This window comes from Dermacentor andersoni, chromosome 7 (assembly GCF_023375885.2).
Source record: "Dermacentor andersoni chromosome 7, qqDerAnde1_hic_scaffold, whole genome shotgun sequence".
NCBI lineage: Eukaryota > Metazoa > Arthropoda > Arachnida > Ixodida > Ixodidae > Dermacentor > Dermacentor andersoni.
The window spans coordinates 128167009-128186171 of NC_092820.1; the positions used below are offsets into that span (position 1 = coordinate 128167009).

The 19163-nt window shown below is 42.7% G+C and overlaps 1 protein-coding gene across 1 annotated transcript in view; it reads right to left on the minus strand.

Annotated features, from left to right (window-relative positions):
- Positions 1-18619, minus strand: part of LOC129385371 (uncharacterized) — a 30938-nt gene extending 12319 nt beyond the window's left edge. The window contains exons 1-4 of the mRNA XM_055072009.2: positions 18387-18619; positions 8526-8664; positions 5008-5031; positions 3413-3511 (exon numbers count right to left, since the gene is read on the minus strand). Coding sequence (XP_054927984.1) covers positions 3413-3511; positions 5008-5031; positions 8526-8613 — 211 coding nt within the window. The 5' untranslated portion in view covers positions 8614-8664; positions 18387-18619. The remainder of the gene's footprint in view (positions 1-3412; positions 3512-5007; positions 5032-8525; positions 8665-18386) is intronic.
- Between the last annotated feature and the right edge of the window lie 544 nt (positions 18620-19163).

Sequence of the window (19163 nt, forward strand, 5' to 3'; positions counted from 1 at the left end):
AGCCGCAAAAATCCGCACTGCGTTAATAAAAAGCCCCTGTACCGAATGATAGGCCATATCTTACCACTGTGCTCTTCGTAGGAGCAAAATCCTTTCGGGAAACTGCCCTCGTCCTTGCCGCCCACGGCACCGGATCGTTCGAAAACACGTGCACTCACATGCTCGAATCTCCCGCATAGTTCGACTTGCAGTTGAAAGCGCAACAGCAACCGAGCATTCTGGCAGTTTGTTCAAGTGCAACAAGACCGCACTAAATGAAAAATATGCATCTTGCAGACGTAAAAAGGACTCACGCTAACACGCTACCTGCCCAACGATATGTGAACGGGCGACTCCAACGACCAACTCCGATCACTGTGGCCGGCACGCGGGAAACAAAATCCAACAGAGACGCATGAAAATGTGGCTGCTTAATAATATTTAAACGATGTGGTGTGCACTTCATTCAGAATACAGTTCGCTAATTCAAACCGAATAGCTCAATGCTGCAACCTTTGGTAAACTTGTGCCCTAATTGTTGCAAACACTAAAATAATGACTTGTTTGGGTTCAATTTACAGTTACCGCTGAAGCCACTGCGAGCCATCCATAGCTTTTCTTATCCGGACTTGTCCAGCCTGCCCGCTCAGAATACAGGCTTTCGGCAAGGCTATAGCGAGGCTGTCACCGCCGATCCGAGCGATGATGTGAGCTTGGTGACGTAAGCACTTGGGCGAGGAGGAGGCGCGGGGTCTTAAGTCTTCTACGTGGTGTTGGCTTGAGGCGGCAACCGTACTAAGTCTACAGAACCTAAACGAGGTTCAGTTGATTTTGGAGCACAGCAGTGAATAGGCAGCTCGTGTTGGAGGAGGCCAGCATCGCAGTCCGTGCTGAATGGTCCCATAAAAATATCAAGGCAGAAAATCAAGTCACCAGAACACCGTTCCAGAGCAGCAAATAAAAAGGAAATGTTGAAACCAGCAACAGTTATTCGGGCAGTGAACATGCCAAGGGTAATGGGCGTTGCTGAATCAGTGACCCGGATAGCCCGACATGCAGCAAGTCTACAGACTTTCTTCGACCGGTGAACGAAGATGGTTGCTCATCACCGAGATATGGGCTCCAGTATCAACAAGTGCTGAGACACACCGTCAACTTCTACATCGACTATATTGCGTCTGGACGGCGGGGTGAGCGGCTTTCGCGGAGACGCCGCAATGCAGCGTCACCTGCGGGAGTTGCATCCTTTAGTTTTCTGAAGGCATGCGCCCAGGTCAGAACGATGGGGGCAGGCGACGGAACTGGGGTGACCTGGACGAGGGGCGACGACTTTGCAGTGAACGGGATTTGTGACTGCTCGGCGATGGTAATCGATGGCGCCATGCGGTCGCACCGTCAGTGGCGTGGATGGATATGGTGAAAACTGCCTTCTAGACGAGGGCTGTTCGAGAACGGCATCGAGGGCCAGTGGTTGCGGCAGTATCAGGCGACATGACCAACGCGGCTACAACTGAAGCAAATAGGTCGGTCATACGGTGTTCGCCACTCCGGCACGTTGCGAGAACCCCGAAGGATCCATTGATTTTGAGTATGCACGAGCGAAGGACTTTCGGTTGCCCGAGAGCTGGCCATGGTGCAAACTTACCGCAAGACGACATTGGCGAGTTCTTAGCGCACAATAGCCTGAACAAGTGGAACCATAGGGGCGCATGTATGGTTGACAGCTGGGTAACGAGCCGCGGGACAGATGGCTTCCAGCTGACGGCACACGACATTCGTCAACTGCTTTGAAGGCTGCTGCGACCACGAAGAGTCCTGTTGTTCTGCGCAAGACGATGTTGCAGCCGTATTGGGAAGTCGTGCAAATGACTAATAAATACAACGGCTCTTCACCTGCTCCAAACGCTTGCACTCCGTGATAATGTCATTCACCGAAGTACAGTTCTAACATATGAGTAAATTGAAGGCATCATCGGCGATACCTTTTAAGACAGGCCCGGCTTTTTCAGACTCCGTTATTTCCGCGTCGGCTTTGCGGCAGAGTGCCGAGACGCCTTGCATATAAGCGACGTAGCGTTCGGTGGACGTTTGAACTCGTGTTGCCAACTCTTTCTTGGCGACGACCTTCCAACCCAGTGGTTTTCCGAAGAGATCTCACAGCTTCTGCTTGTACGAATTCTAGTCACAGAGTTCTTCGTGGTTTTGAAACTACGCTCATGTAGTTCCCGCCAAGAAAAAATTATGTTCGTCAGCATCACTTTGAGATCCAATTTGTTGTGGCTGCTCACCCGATTATAAATCTCGAGTCAGTCGTCGACGCCGGTGCCATCTGTGCCGCAGTATGTTCCTGGATCTCGCGGATGCGTGAGTACGACAGTCGACTCAGGCGTTGCCGAATTGGCATTGTCTCGTTGCCGAACTAAGCGGCGGCCACTGCGAAGCTCCGTTCTGAATCGTTACCCGGCACTTCCACCAAATGCTACGAAGAGGAAGCCCGACGCAGAAATATATTCACAACTATTTACGTGGGGAAAAGTTAGCGGTAATTGCGCAGGCTGGCGCAAAGGTGACAGCTGCAGGAGACAATCCATCACTTCCTTTTCGTCTTCCTGCTGCGCGCACGGTCCTGTCCAAATGCACCGTAACAATATTTGCATGGTAACGTGACCTCATGCTCATGTAACGGATGTTGTATTGCTTTGTGGAAACGAATGCGAAGAAGAAATGATGAGTCATCAGACTGCAGTGATTGTGTTCTTCTAGAACCATTACACGAACGGTCACATCATAAAGCAAAAGCGCAAGCGCAAGTGGATGACACTACATCCACTACATACCAGCAGCCGTTAGTTTTATATATCATAAATTGTCTTCTATACAGTAGATTCTACGAAAGTTCTTACTCTGTGATTACTTGATTACTGGATAATGAATACAGGGACAAACTAATGGTCATTATGTACGACAAAGATCCGCATCTGAGAAAATTTAGTTCGTTCAGATGCTTGTGTCACACGCTGATAATTATACTTACCGAATCTAAAGAGCGAAAAAAATTCTTAAGGACGTCTTGGTCATTGTTTTACCTCCCCGGGAGGTGACATTGTTGTCACACTATTTTTGATGATACTTAATTCCAGGGAGATCTTTGGGAAGAAGGCGTATAGCGGGACCATCGGATTTTTGTCTAGTTGAAAGAGTGCAGCATGTGTTTGTGGTAGTTAATTGAAGAAAAAAATGTGCATTAGTCATGAGCCTATAAAGAAAATGTTACGCAAGTTATTTTTATTTTAAAACGTCACTCGATTAAAACATTTATTTTTCCCTACCTCTCCGGCAGGAGTCTATGCCATTTGTCGTGATGCGGTACACATTCTCAGCAGACGCAAAGTTTTGCTTCTGTCGACGATTTAGAAAATCTTAAAGTACTCACTGCACTTCGGAGGGGATTTTACGCCGTCTGTCAATAAGCAGACCCGTTTTTCTCCCAAGTTACATGAAGTAAGGTTTCCGCAAAGAAGTGCTGGTTTCGCTATAAGGGAAGAAGACACATATGAGTGAGTAACAAGACTGAACATTGCAGAGGCATGTCTATAGTTTGTTGTACATATACCGCGTGTTCCAAGGTATTAAAAATCGGCAGTCCGGGGAAAAAATTTAATATGTACTTTGAGCGTTCTGTAGGAGCCGCTAACAAGAGAATTTACGCAGTAGTTAGAAATACGATATTGTCAATTGTCAGATTTGTCTGCTAGGCCCATTGAATATATGTAGCGATTGGCAAAGGGCTTATGTTGCTGGTACCGCAAGAGTTTAGAACATAATATGTGGCTACACAGTACCTACACGGGTTTAGACATGCTGCAAAAATGTGCAAAAGTCTCTAGATTAGAATTTAGAGAGCACAAGCAAATGTAGCTGACATCCGTCAGCGAGGGCGCGCGCTGTCTAAAATCGCTTCTGACGGTTTCCTAAAATTACTAAATTACTAAATTGCTAAATGTTGCTAATTATCATTCTAAATAATTACTTTGGGATACATGTTTTAATCGTGCAATTGAGATCACTAAGCACTGAAAGCACAGCCCGAAACTTTGTTGCTAGCAATCATTTTGAGAAATCTGAGCTGAAAGCAAACTGACAGACGAATGGCTTTTCTAACATTTTGTAGAAGTTTATTCTTTTGCAGAACAGAAATATGTTATTCAGAACAGCAACAGCTTATTCTTCATGTTTAGGTACATAATTGTCAAAGCCAGTGCAAGGCACTAGTATTTAGTCAGACTGTTTAGCTTAGACTACCAGCTGACATCAGTACTTGAAATACAGAAGGTCTATTAAAATGTTTGCGTAAATGTTGAGCTTTAAATTAGTATTATTAGTTATATAGTGCATAATAGTTTCCTCTAAGATCTTATATTTTAACTACCTTGATATAGTTTACCCAGAAATAGTCGCGATAGCCGCTTCTTTTGCATGACCCGTTGCTATGTTCCTTAGGAGCGTTTTGGTCAATGGCGAATTTTGTTTACGGCCCTATGGTTAACGTGAAAAACCTCACAGGAAAAGTACGCAACTGCCACATTTTACGACCTCCAACCATTACAACTATTTCAAAAGGTGTATCGAGTACTTTCATGCCGCGAGGCTCACTAATAAACATATTCTGCCGTAGTACAACGTATTTACCCCTAAACTTGCTTAAAAATATGACTGAATCCAACCAGTGGCTGGAGACTATGGAAGGTAGCTGTATAAGTATTTTTATTACCTACTTGTTTTGCCAGTACACTTCTGGAGCAAGCACTACGGGTCTGTCGAAGCACAGTAACTAAGTACACGCGCCATGATATATCAGAAGGTGATTAATTCCCTGTCACACAATAATGATGCAAGAAATTGCCTTAAATTTATTGTAAATATTGTAATTGTATGCGTACAGGCACGCACTGACGTATGTGATCATGCGGATGAAAAGCAACAGATTGTAAAAGCTACTATTGTGTTGATATATAATAAAACGCTTACCAGAACTTGGACCAGTGGTTGGTGCTGTAAGGATCAAGCAGCAAAACAGACAGAATTAGCACTCGGGAAGGGGGGTAGGAGGGTTGCTTCTTATATGCAAAACACAAATTTATACATCTGGTTGCCAATGTTAAAGCGCAGGCATACTAGACAAAATAATATTTTTTCTGGATAAGCCCAATAGTAGCCGCGCCATAACAACTTCCTCTAGAACCATCAAATGCTAACTGTGCTACGAGTTCAGCTATAAAATGCCTCGCCGTCCCAGTTAGCATTTTACCATTCTCTGTTAATGAAAACTACAAGAACAGTAGGAAATCAAAGGCTGGTTGTCACAAAGAAAGTTGTAAGTTAGGGCATTGAGCTACCAGAACTTTTGTTGTGACACGTTGTCTCACCTGATGCGTGTTCGTGCAGCTCATCATTAAGTGGGGGGAGGGGATTAGGAAGTTGAAAGGGACTATCTAGGCTGCAGACGCTGAATACACATTTCATACACCAGTGTAAACAACGAGGGTTGTATAAAATGTTTTTTATATTCAAGTACTAGCCGACTTTAAAATTGCAATTATTGATAGAAGAGCTAAGGTTAATGTTATTCGGTTCTACATATTGAGTGACTGCAGAGCACTATTGCGAAAAGAAATGCAAGAATGCAAAAAAAAGCAACAACATGGCATTGACACTGAACAAGCCCGAAGTAACCGCTCTTTATTCCACGCAATCATTCTCTATACAGTGTGTTTCTGCGAAACCTCATGTAATATTTAAAATAGCAGTTATGAAATAAAAGGCCGGTTCCTTCGGAGACATGCTGTTAGCGGTGCCAAACACAAAGTAGACGCGTACTACGTAATAATTAGTCGCTAATTAAGAAATCATTAATTATTTTAAACTTGGAGTTCAAGCGGGATCATCCTAATTGGGAAATTGAAGCGAGCTCTCCCCCCGTACAATCCGTACGTCGCCTCCAGTGTTCGAGGGTTCATTCTGCTATTGTACCCGCATGCGTGGGGAGCCGGCTGAGGTTAGGAAGAGGCCACGGCGACAATTTATTGAAGCCTGCCGCCATGTTACACCTGATTCTGGTGAGCGACAGGTGAATACAACTGCTGCGGACGGGGGCGCTGGCGTGATCTCCCACGTGTAAGTCCTCATAGCAAACGCCTTTTTACGCAGCATTCAGGTCGATTGATACACCACTGCACACGTTTATCGAGGCCTCCTATCGTATCTTCTCCAGAATTATTATGACCTCATCCTCCGTTAGCAAAATTAAAGGCGCACTGACGCATATGTGGACGCCAATCTGACACATTGTGAAGGCTTGGATGCTTTCCTTCACTCTTGCATTTTTTGACCATATAGCTGATGCTCCCGCATTAGGAATTTGGTTAGCACTCGCATCAGCTGCAAAGTGTAGCTGTGTTTCTCTGATGACGTATTTGCTTACGGTTATGATTATGTCCGTGTTGACGCGTGTGAACGCGTCGCCGACAAAAGCTAACAACAAAAAAAGAAACTCATTCAGAACGATAGCCGTAGAAAAGAGGCTTCGTAGGGGATGCTGTCAGATATACATTCAAGGTTCGTCGGAAAAAAATTACGGATATAAGAACTGCGCACAGTTCAGCACTTTGAGGGAGGCATTGACTTTCTTAAGGCGCACGGGAAGAGGGGAAGAAGGCGTCTGCTCTCCTCGCTTCCGTGGCGGACGTAGGAGCGCGGGAAAATATGAGCCTTTATAATTCCCAGAACCTCCGCTCACTAAAGACTGAATACGAGGGATTAGTTTAGGGTCAACAGGACTGCATATATATAGGGTCGTGTTTGGTACCGGTCGTGTCAAAGCAGTTCATGGAAAAATGGGATCGAGAGCTTCAGTCGGAGTTGCAACACTTTAATGTGCCAGCATGTTTCTTCTATGCAGATGAACTTTATTATATTTTCCCGCTAATTTCGCTCACCACGCGGATGCAGAAAATGTTGTGTCTATGTTTACGAAGACGATCCAACGCCCAGAATTGACAAACATACTACCAAAAAAGTGCGTTCATTAAACTTTTGCACGTTTTGACATCAGAAAACAAAAATCACACATGTTAGAAGTACGCGCGGATGGTGGATAAGGTTTTTTTTTTTACATTGGACTTGGGATACTTCAAGGAAGAGAAAGGAAGCGTAGTATATTCAAGCCCCCTATCGTGATGACACGGCAGCTTCGGCGTAGCGCTGCTAAGTCAGAGGTCGTGGGTTCAAAATCCCGGCCAGGGCAGGCGCATTTCAATGGGGCGCAATACAAGAGAGCCCACATATCATGCATTAAGTGCACGTTAAAAAATCTCAGGCGGCGAAAATTAATTCGGCGTCCTGCCCTCTGGCGTGCCTCATAACTAAATTGTGATTTTGTCACGGAATAATAGCAGAATTCATTTTTAATTATTCAAGGATGCGGAAAGGTTGCAACAACTCTTGGGATCATGCTGTGACTTTCACTTCGTGGACCAAATTAACAAACTTAGAAGGAGACGGTATCTTGATGCCCTGATCCCATCTTCTGCGGAGAAACTCTTGTAGAGCCCACCGGCGCCGCATCGAGGGGCACTTTGGTCGGCGCTCTCAGCCGGCCGCAAATGAAGGAAAGAATAAAGATGCGCAGCGAGTGCTCGAGGCGCAAACTCGGCACGCGCAGTGTTGTTCTGGAAGCCGGCCAGCTGGTCGCCGCAGACTCCACTCGGCTCTTCGCCTTCGCTCTTCTACCGAAATGAATGTACGGACGACGGTAAGGCTCATTGGCCGCCGTCACGTCTTCCCACAGCTCTTTGGGATGATCGGCGATTAACAGAAAACGGATGCACTTCCAAAGTAAAAATGAAAAGAGTGGCCTGTCGTAACGACGTACCTTCATAATATATGTATTGTACTGAAAGAAAGTGGCCAACATGGAATTCCTAGGGTTTCATGACACCTAAGAAAATAGTTGACCTCTGTCGCAGTGTATTTCTAACCAGAAACCTTGCGAGGACGAGCGCAATAAAATGAAAAGCAAATTGTGGCATGTGATAAAGAAGTAGCCTACTGTGTTCCACTTCTATAGTGCTCCAAACACGCTTCGTGAGGGTGTTTCCATACAGCTGTCAGCCAGAAAGCCATTCAAGCCACTGCTCACGTACAAAAGTGATTTTGGGTGCTAATACAAAAAATATGCTTTGCCACAAGGTAAACAGGACCTTTTCAGAAAACAACTACTGATGCTGTTGTTGATCTTTGATCAACAAGAGCAACAAGAGAAACTTTGATCATGTTTATATTTCTTCTGTATATAAGGCATATTGCTCAACATAGGCTTACAAAACGTGCTGAAAAGCAAGAAAGCTTTTCCGAGTGAAAGAGAAACGAGTCGAGAATGCATACCGCAACTGGGGCATTGTGAAGCCTGCTAGCCTTCTTTAAAAACTTAAGTAAGGTAAAAAAAGTTCGCATTCAATTAGCTACTTATAAACCCAGCCCGTACTTACCTTGTCCTTTCCGCCTTGATGCAGGTTCCTTTGCGGCGATGCAAGCGGAGTACAGAAGGGAAGCCGAAATTATTGCTGCCACAATCATTGGATAGACGTAGATATTCTGGAGAACTTTGCTTGAACTGTTATCCAATTGCTGCACGCAGAAACGAATGAAATATAAAAATTTGTAGCTTCCTGTGCTGTAAAATAATCTCAATGGCAAAGTTGTGTGCTTCGAAACTTTGCTTACCAAATGGTTAATCAAGTATGGTCACTTAATTACTAGAAAATATGTGAAAGTATGCTCGTAAATAACGCACCACTGAGTTTTGCGCTGCGAATTAAAGGAGAGTTCTGCGCCCAATACAGAGCACTGGCCGTCCTTGTCATTCGTGTAAAAGTCCACACGAAGAATAACAGGCATTGTTTCGATTCAAGACGATGCGTATTCAAGTGCCTGTGTTCAATACTCTTTGTTTTCCTTGGAGATTCGCAGAAAGCCAAATAACTCCAGATGCTCCCTAGTTTATCTTTGGAGCTCTTGGAGATGCAAGCGCAAACATGCCCTTGCCGCAGTTTCCGGTTCCGAAGAAATACGGAGAACCCACGTATCCCATAGATAAGGCGAAAGTTTGTCGTAAGAGAGTTGCCGCAAATCGGAAATTGTGAATTTCGCAGTTAGAACAGCGTTAAATGTTTCGTGAGACATTAGTGAGACATGTGTGAATATTGTGAGCTTTCGACATTTTGTGCCATATCGAAATCGGTAAACGCACTATTAATTGTTCCTTTGCCTTATGTACAGGTGATGTGATTCCCAAGCAGTTACAAAATGAATGTTATATAAACACGACAGATAATGGTATTTATATAAACGTGTCTTACCAAGAAAGTAAATACGACAGTTTTTTTTTCTCATTTTGAAAAACTTGCACACGTGGCATCTTTGAAGGCAGGCGAGCAAGACCCCGAACCACGTACTGCTAATCAGGCTAACCAAAAATATAAACAATATATCTGCACTGCTACGCAATTTCTTAGGCAGAATAATAAGCCAATTGCACTGTTGTTACATTGTGTTTAGTTTTGGACTAACATATTTCTGGTGATTGCATCATTTTCTTCCTGAATAAAGCGTTATTGAACCAGCGCAATCGGCGACGAATCCCACCATGTTTGCGGTCATATTTCAAACATATTTCTCTACTCAACTTTGGAGGTTAGGCCAGGTATAGCAAGTAGAACGAGCCTCACCTTCGAGTTCATAATATATGAGGCTTGCACTTTATAATAATAAATGCTGCTCGCACTTGATTACCGTGTGGCACAGCCGACTGACTGCTGTTGTCAGGTAACTAGATCCGAAAACGGTATGTTGTTTGTGTATTAGGGGAGAAAAGGCCAGCCTCCCGTGTTTCACCCGCAGCTTTATGCTGTTGGTGCAGTAAATGTGTCCATCAACCTGAAGTCTATCACACTCACTAGATTTGCCGTTGCCTATGACTCGGTTCATGCTGAACGTTATATTTAGCATGATTTCTCAGCTTCTCCCGGCCTTAAAGCAGCGGGCCGCGTTTCACTGGATTTGAATGACGGGGTTGGACCTCGAACTTCATCATTATTATAAAGCTTCAAAAAATGATAGCACGCAGTATCAATGAATTCCCTAATCTTTCTTCGCGAATAAAGAGTTTTCAAGGAAAATTCGGCAGTGGGCGAGTTGGTTCGACATGACATGAGTTTTCACATGCATGTTTCTGACAACCACGATAAAGGAACAGAAAAGACATAAGGTATGCAGATTCTACATACGTGCTTAAAATATGTGAAGCGAAGCTTTTGTAAGACGGGTATGTGAATACTACACAGACGTGGTTTTCTCTAAAATGAATAGAATTTGCGCTTGCCGCTGAGCACGCTGCTCTTGTTCTAAGTTCGTAGCGAGGTTGAATTTTATAATCAGAATCAGTCCACAGAACACTTAGACAGGGTGCTTGTACGGTTCCTCAAGAAATACCTGGAAATTTACCTTTTTCGACACCTCTCGAATGATTGATGCATAAAATATGGTGGCTTTGTAACTTCCGCTGTCACCAGTTTCGTGAAGCATGGCCCCCATGACTGATTTTATTTAATCACTGAGCAGTGCGTCCGAGAGGCGCTTTCGAAGGCGAATTTGTATCTTTTAATTGAGACACAAGGCATATAACAGTGCAAATTGTTATATTGAAAGATTCAAATCATAAAATGTGATTTTGCTGCAATTTGAGGAAGAAAGCAGTTCTTAGCTTATTTAAAATAATAATACGGGAAATACTCAAGCTTCGGTATAAAACTATATGTGATGCGTGCTGTTGTCTCTATTTTCGTCCTATGCTCTTCACAAATCAATACAATGTCTGTACTTTTTGTTTGCACAGTACCCATCTTTAATCTTTGTTGCTTGTTCCTTTGAAAATGGCTCATACTCCCATCTTTGTTGTTTTTCTACGCTACTGTTTATGCAACACAATGTCAAGATGCTACGTGCAAATTCAAACCCCAATTCGGAAGGCTGACACATCAACGCAACGAGGTCGAGAGGACAAATGCGATGGTTGGTGTTTGTAGCGAAAAGAACGTTGAGGCGAGGTATATGCAGAGGATTGCATGGTACGACACATATGTAAACACAAATAGGGTTGCTGCACCATTTTCTTCACTGCGACACATAGCCTTTAGGGGAAGAGAAAACGTTTATTTGTTTTGTTAATGTGACTTATCTGTTGCATACCACTGTTCTATATACAACCGTTCATGATTAACAGTTGGCCATGCGTGGGCGCCTAGTCAGGTGGCCAAGAAGAGGGAAGGCAAAATATAAGAAATTATGCATTTCTATGCCTATTTACATAGATATGTAATGTATGTTTGTGATCAGTTCTAAGAATTTAGTAGGAATCAGTAGCCATGTTCAGGAAGGCTGTGACAGTCCTAAGTCCCCGATTTTTTGTGCATGCGATTTAGTTCGATGCTTTGCAGCAATCCCGTTTTGCGGAAGAACGCCTGGTGCAAAAGCTCAAGGAGAACGTCGAATTTTTACAGCGAAGCTGTGTATGGCTAGGGTTCCATGTATGTTCCATGCTTGTGCGTTAGCAATAAGAAAGGTGAGCGTGGGCCGATCCCGCAGATAGTGCTATACCGCGCCTACCCGCGGTGGAGGTGAAGCAGGCTTTAAGCACTGCGACCTTATAATGGTAATAATAATAAATAATAATAAATGAAACAAATAAATTAATATGCATTGTTTCAAGTGGATGGGTATACTGGAATCGTTTGTGAACAGCACATGAACTCACGAGCAGGAGGCATTGCCATATAATGGGGATTACAAAATGTATGTACAACCAACTTGGCCCGCAAGGGGACAATGCCACCGACTGTGGGAATGTCTGTGCCGTACAAACGAAAGACGGAATAATTATATACACCCAAGCGTGATATCGAGATGTTCATGGCCACGTACTTTGCATTACCACGTTTTTCAGATGTGTGGATTCTTGCCCGAAGTAATGATAATAGAGCAAGGGAACTGCTTGAAGCCTATCACATAGGCAAGAAAGGCAGCTTGTGCGTTAGCGAAACTTCGATATCATTATATAAGGCTGAGATGAGGTTTCTTGTGCGTTGTGTGTTATGAATGTTTGATTAGATGTGTGAATGAAAGCTTGCCCTGTGCGCATGTCTTGACTGACGGTAGATATGTGCCTGCGTTCTGTTATAAAACAGTTGCGAGTGGCGCCCTGTCCCGTTCTCTTCTCTTGTGTGTGTCCGTTTATTTGGCGTCTTTATATTTTATAATGAACAGCTACCAAGTAGCCCAACAAGAAGTGCTTTTGCTTTGCATAAGTTAGCCGTGATGACACTACCCCTGTGATCATCAATGGAAACTTCAATGTAGATATTTCAAAACGAGACTAGAAATAATTCGCTTACTTTGTGCTAAAAGAGTTTGGTTTCAAGTGCCCCGCCAATTCATGTCGCTGAACTACTCAACAACGGTGGTGTATAGATCTCACTTGGACATTAATGTGTCAAGTTTTTCTATTTCTGCAGCTTTGAGGTCCAGGTAAGGAGTACCGTAGGTCGTTCTGCTAATGATGACGGCTTGAATGACTCTGACCGCATCTTGTTCTTTCAAGCTGTGTCTTTTGTTTCCTACCCGTGGTACCAAATTAGCTACTGGTTTAACGGTTTGTTGCAGTTTGTGTAAGGTGGAGGCAACCCATCCGTGCTTGTGTATAAGTAGGCCGAGGATTTTCAGCGACTTTAGGAATTTGCACTCCAGTCATACAGGATTATGGCTCTGGGATTTAACCTTTTCGAGGTCTTCTCCTCGCTCTCGCTTTTAGTATGCTTTGTTTCTAACCAACACAGAGTGACGGATGCTGTGGGAATAGCAGAGTAAGTTGTGTGACATCACCTACATTACAGTGCATGCAAAAACAGGCGACACAAAAGTTCTTTATAATTTATGCATCACTAACACCATATGGACTGTTTACGAAAGTGGGAAGAACTTAACTTTCGCAAACTGTTCTAAAAGATAAGATGTCAAAGGGAACTAAAAGAAATTGAGGTAATACGCAAATTACGTTGCCACATCAGCCGCTGTGATTACGTTGGATAATATGCACTGGACTGAGTTTCCATAGTTGTTTGAAAAGGGATGGAATAAAACGAAAAAAGGAATGGTTTGTGTGCGTTTGGTATAATACTTCAAATTCGAGAAGGAGCATTATAAGTTCCTATGGGTGCGCGAAATAACTGTAGTTAACTATGCAGTTTATAGAGAGTGCCCCAGCAAATCGATTGCTACTGTACCTACGCAATCGAGGGCTGGATGAATTTATTTGATGACATTTTGCTATCTTGTTGTACATATAGCTTAGAACAAATTACTCGAATGAATGTTAGCACTAGGTAACATTAGCCAAGCTGTTAAATAAACTGGTACATTATGGGATTATCAGACCTACGGTGCCCGGTTATCAATCTATTTCTACCACCAGGAAAGCTTTTTGTGGAATAATTACCTGTCTAAATAAAGATTATAACGGTTAACCATATTCGTTTTATATTAAGGGTGTGAATTATTAACGGTTACTCTTTCGTTCGCAAGAACCCATTGAGTAGCTTTGAGTGCATTAAGCTCTTCTTAATTATTTCTTTCACGCTTTACTTATAGCGCGCGAAATACAAGTTCCCCGTGATTATGCTCCCACGTGCCATGATACCAGTGGGCCCACAAGCTATTCGAAGGAACTATCTCCGCGTGTTGTCTGGCTCGTGAACAGCATTGGCGCCACAAACTACCGTGTAGGTGTTGGCTTTCGTTGACAGCGTGCTGCTTGTAGTGCGGGACGATCGCAGCCTACGAAATGATCACGTGGTTGGTGAGCCGGACTGTGAGGGGAGATAGTTCCTTCAGTTACTTCCTCAGCGTAGTTATTTTGTGATGACGGTAGCCTGAATCACCGAGCCAGCACATGCATCAGGGCGGCCTGGTCGAAGTGACACACGCCGGCGTGCTCTGCGAGATCTGTCAATGGCTACATGATCTATCAAGTGGTGGTCTAGCTCGTCATGCGATGCGGCACACTATGAATAATGTCCAGTGCTGCTTTTGCTGTCATGGAAGCAAAAATATTACGCGGAATCAGCGGCATCATGTTGAAAACGAGAATATTCGCCGGAGATAGTGCAGAAAGCTCATCTCTCATGATGCGGCTGCAAACTAGCTCTAAAGGCGGTCTGAAGCAGCACTGGGCAGACACGCTATAAATTACCCAGTCTCCAAAAACCTTCACCCAAATCAGAACTATGACCAAGAGGCATAAACGCTCAGATTCATGCGAGCCAACCATGCAATCAAATGCGACTGAGGCAGAAGAAGTTTGACACGCACTTTCGCCAGCCTTAGCATTTTTAGTTCCCAGCGGGCCACTCACAAATCAATGAGCATAAGTATTAGAGAGACAACATATAAGTTACGTATGTTTGAATACACAGAAGCTTTCGCTCTACTTGGTGGTTAATGCTCTGTTTATTCATTTATTTATTTGTTAGCCATATTTCTTTAAAGTAGCCTAAGCATTTTAATATAACAGAGGGCTTGGGAAATGTTGTACGATTCAGCAAAATTATGTCACAATAAAAGCAATTTTAGAAATAAGCAGGAGACAATCGGTGAAGTGGAGTAATCAAAAAGCGACATACACTGTGAGGTATCTATAATATTAAGAGAAAGCATTGCCGACGATTGCGCAACGTACTAAACTATCATTAACATCGATGGAGAGCACGCGACAAATATTGAAGAATTAATATGGAGCAGACGAAGTTAGCTGTTAAATGGAAATGTGCTGATTTTATAGATCCAACAATAAGGATAGCCATATACCAGCGAGACAGATAGATTAGCCGCAGAGACAAAATAAAAAAAAATTGCTGTGAACAACGTGTTAATCATGAACAATAAAATAATTATAAGCCAAGTTTGTAGCAAATCATTATACACTGGTTATAAAGTTTTGCAGCCTGGGTACAAGATTATGGTACTGATGGTACTGACGGTGTGAGGCAAGTGGAATCACTGCATGCAGTCGGAAGAAAGGCGTGTCAGTGAGTTAAAGTACGCGTACTACATGTTGGACCATCCACCTTTTGCTGGTGGTCAGTGGGTTCTGGGATAAATGCAGGTGGTTTTAGTAGCACGAACGTTACCCGCTTTCTCATGGCAGTGTCCTTTTCAAAAATATTCGATCGAAATATGCGCAGTAATCTCGCATGGGATAAGAACTCAAAGAGAAACCTGAACCGCAAATATGGAGGTGGGATGTCGCAATAATTAATTGGTGAATCACAGTGGCACCAGCTACTGCGAGTAAACTTACCGAAATTGTGGCACAGGTTGTAGCAAATCTGTGTCCGAAGGTAAATGTGTGCGAACTAAATACTACTCTTGCAAAAAAAGAAAGAATAGCGTGTGTGGACTGTGTGGTGTTTTGCGTTGCTCAGTTAAACACGTGGCACCTTTGCATGCTTGTTGTGTTTGGGATTGGGAAAAATGAGAAGCCGCCTCGATGGGAGGAGTCATCATACTATGCAAGCTGGTGACAAAGTTTTACAGCCTGGAACGGATTCAGATTATTGCGTAGGTGGCGACTAGGGCAATATTGTTTAGTTATATGTTATATGTGCCATTACATGAATATAATTTATGAGGTGCAATAAGGTGTGAAAGCTTGCACTGCATTACGAGCAGAAGTAGGACTAGGTGGAACTTCATTTTTGTAACTCTCGAGGTTTGATGATAATCAGAGAAAGCGAAGCGTGCGGAGCAATTCTGCACATCCCCCATTTCGCTGAATGTTCTAAAATTACCTGGATGACATATCGACGATAAGTACTTTACTCGTGAATGCACGTGAGTTGTGTAAATTAGCTTTTTAATGAAGGTCGGGATGAAAAAAAAAGTTTTTTCCCAATAGCCCTAGTGTGCGGTTGCGCTTTAAAGTAATATGACTAATAGAATGAGGTGTCCAGGTAATAGTAATAGTAATATGAAAGAATACACAGAGATATCATTTAAGTCAATAAAGTGGAGCATCATTGAGCAAATATTCCAGACATGGGGATGAACTTCGAGTAAAATTTATCGTCTTGCGTTTTGAAGGATTTAGGTCCAAGTGCCATTTCTTGCACCAGTTATGTATGCTAACTAGGTCAGTCTAAATTGAGGCAACCTCGCTAGGTTATTTTCAGGTTTATGATGCAGTCGTCAGCTAACAGACGAATTTTGGATAATAGGTTGATTGGCTAGTAATTTACATAAATTAGAAGGAATAACGTACCGAGCATCGAACCTTGTCAGACGCCAGAAAAGATTGTTGCTGTAGATGTGCCAGTCCATTACCAGATATAAATTGTGCACGGTTACTGACAAAGGCACGAAAACAGCTAAGCACGTTAGCCTCTACATTAGGCAGACCTTCCTTAAAAAGTAGAAGCGAATGACCAACAACGCCTTCACAAAGGATAGAAAAAAAGAACAGTCGGTGATTGACCCAGAATCGACAGTCGGTGGTTGACAGATGCAAATCATTACTAAATAAAAGTAGTTGTGTCTCAGAGCAAAGTGATTTCTGAAAACAATGCTGCTCCGACGTTAATAAAGTAGTTATACCGTAAAAAAACTCACTAACTCAGTAAATATAATTTGTTCTAGATTCTTGCATGCTACTGATGTTAGTCATTCAGGACGAAAGTAGCATGCATTATCTTTTCCCCCTGATTTAGGAACAAGGATTAGCTTTGCCATCAACCAACCAATCGCTCCGAAGTTATTAGGAAAAGAAGCACTGTATCCTGTAGTGCTGATCAAGAAGTTAGCGCTGATGCCGTCTACACCAGACGAAGATGAATTTTTCAAATTTCGAATAATGGTTCGAATGCGTTAGGAAGGAATAATCGTAGGGTGCGTGGGTAAAAAGTTGGAAGTTGAACGTAAGGGGGCGTTGTTAGAGAAATCTGTGGCGCAAGAGATCTGGGGCACAAGCGAACCTGAAGAGCCTCAACAGAGAACGCTAGGACCTTGAAATTGCCTAGTATCTACTAGATCTTTATTAAAGATTAAGGTTTAACACAATAAAGCAAACGCGCATTGTGGGCTGTGGCCTCATGAATTGATTGAATCGTTTCTGTTAGTATTCTACCGAAGAAAATTGAATAACGAGAACGTATGGAGTAAGCCACGGGATATATTTAAAAATATCAGGGAACTGATGGTATAGGCATTGAGCGAAACAGTATACATTGTGCTTGGATAAATCGAGCCATTCGATATATCAAAATATTTTGGGGAAATTGTGAATCTGCAGCGAGAACACTTTGCAATATTTACGAGAGACGCACCGACACCCATTTTATCGCACTCCAGGCACATGGCTTTAAACAGCTCCGTAAATATTTATTTCCGCTTAACTGCGTCACTACCATGCCCATTATGAGGGATATTGTAAAAGCGGTATCTGGCGTATAATTGCTAGCTTTGTTCTCTATAAACAACGAAACATGCTAAGAGGTAGCATGGGGCATATGAAATTGATTTCCTTTTAACATTAAGCAGCACAAAGTAGCAAAAGCTTTCCTCACAGTCTTGTACAATTTTAGAGAGGGAAATAATGTTTTCTATTACTCAAAAATTATGCGATGTAGAGACATATACTTTTCACAAATACACACGATTAAAAGATATATTGCAGTTTAATGGGAGTACTTGCTATTTGTAAATTGCTATCCTTTAATAATTGGCCATGAATAACACAAAAATTTCCAGTCATAAATGGCAGCGATAATGAACCAAAGATAAATCCTTCAATCAGATCAATCAGAACACCAAAGCAATTCGAAAGAAAAAGAAGAAACCGTGCTTTATGACTGGATAAAAAGATTCACATTACAGATGTGATATTTGATATCGGCATATTAGTTATGAGCGTCCGGATCCAAAAGGTTTAGAGTATTCCGGTATACCGTTGTAGAATACCATTAATGCAGGTTAACTTCGAAGCATGTGAGAGTTACAATAGTGGCTTAACCAATTCTTCCGTGAAAACCTCGTTTTCAGTATTTTTTTGACTCCATCACATTTATGCAGGATTGTGCACGTAATCGACGAGATATATAGGATAGCAAATGGAATTCCAGGACTGCACCTCGGAAGATATTCGGTTAGAAAATTTAGACCCAGAATAAATTTTGCATAAGAAAAATGAGGATAGTGAATAATGGTGATAAGTGCCTTCACCTTGCAGTGAAAATAAAAAGGCTCACAGCGATTCCGAGTCCACGGAAAAAAAGGTACTAAAGTTGAATTACTCTTCCGATGACTGAAGTGGCCGACAAGCTTATGAGAAATATATGGCAGGGTAAAAATACGGACTCAGCTGGCCAAAGGTTTTTCGACAGAACAATATCTATTGTTCTCAATAAAGTTGTTTGTGTTAACCTATCTCCCGCAATTATTCATATCTTTTCGTGTTCTCGTCCAATGCGACCGTCACTGTAAAAAATGTAGCTCTTGTTCACGGCAAAATCTGCTGGTAATTTGTGACCGAACACTTTTGGGTAAGTAAAGAAGGTCATTTCTGTAGAACGGACGGCAACACAACAAAACGCAATACAAAATACGAGTGTTTCGTATTTAGAAACGGACTCTGTATGCTGAATCTTTGCTATACGGGTTAACCGCTAAAATACAGGTGCTTCCCGTATTCAGACAATGGAACACTCTGTATGCTGAATCTGTGATATACGGTTTGTCCGTTAAAATACAGGTGCTTCCCGTATTCAGACAATGGAAGACTCTGTATGCTGAATCTGTGCTATACGGTTTGTCTGTTAAAATACAGGTACTTCGCGTATTCAGACAACCGAAGAGTCTTACAGAGGGAAGACAGCATACAGAAGAGTCTTCTTAGCGAAGACAGCATACAGCCTTCCCGTATGCTGAATATGTAAAATACGGTTCAACCGTTAAAATACAGGTGCTTCTCGCATTGAGAAAACAGAAGACTCTGTAGGCTGAATTTGTACTCACGGTTTGTCCGT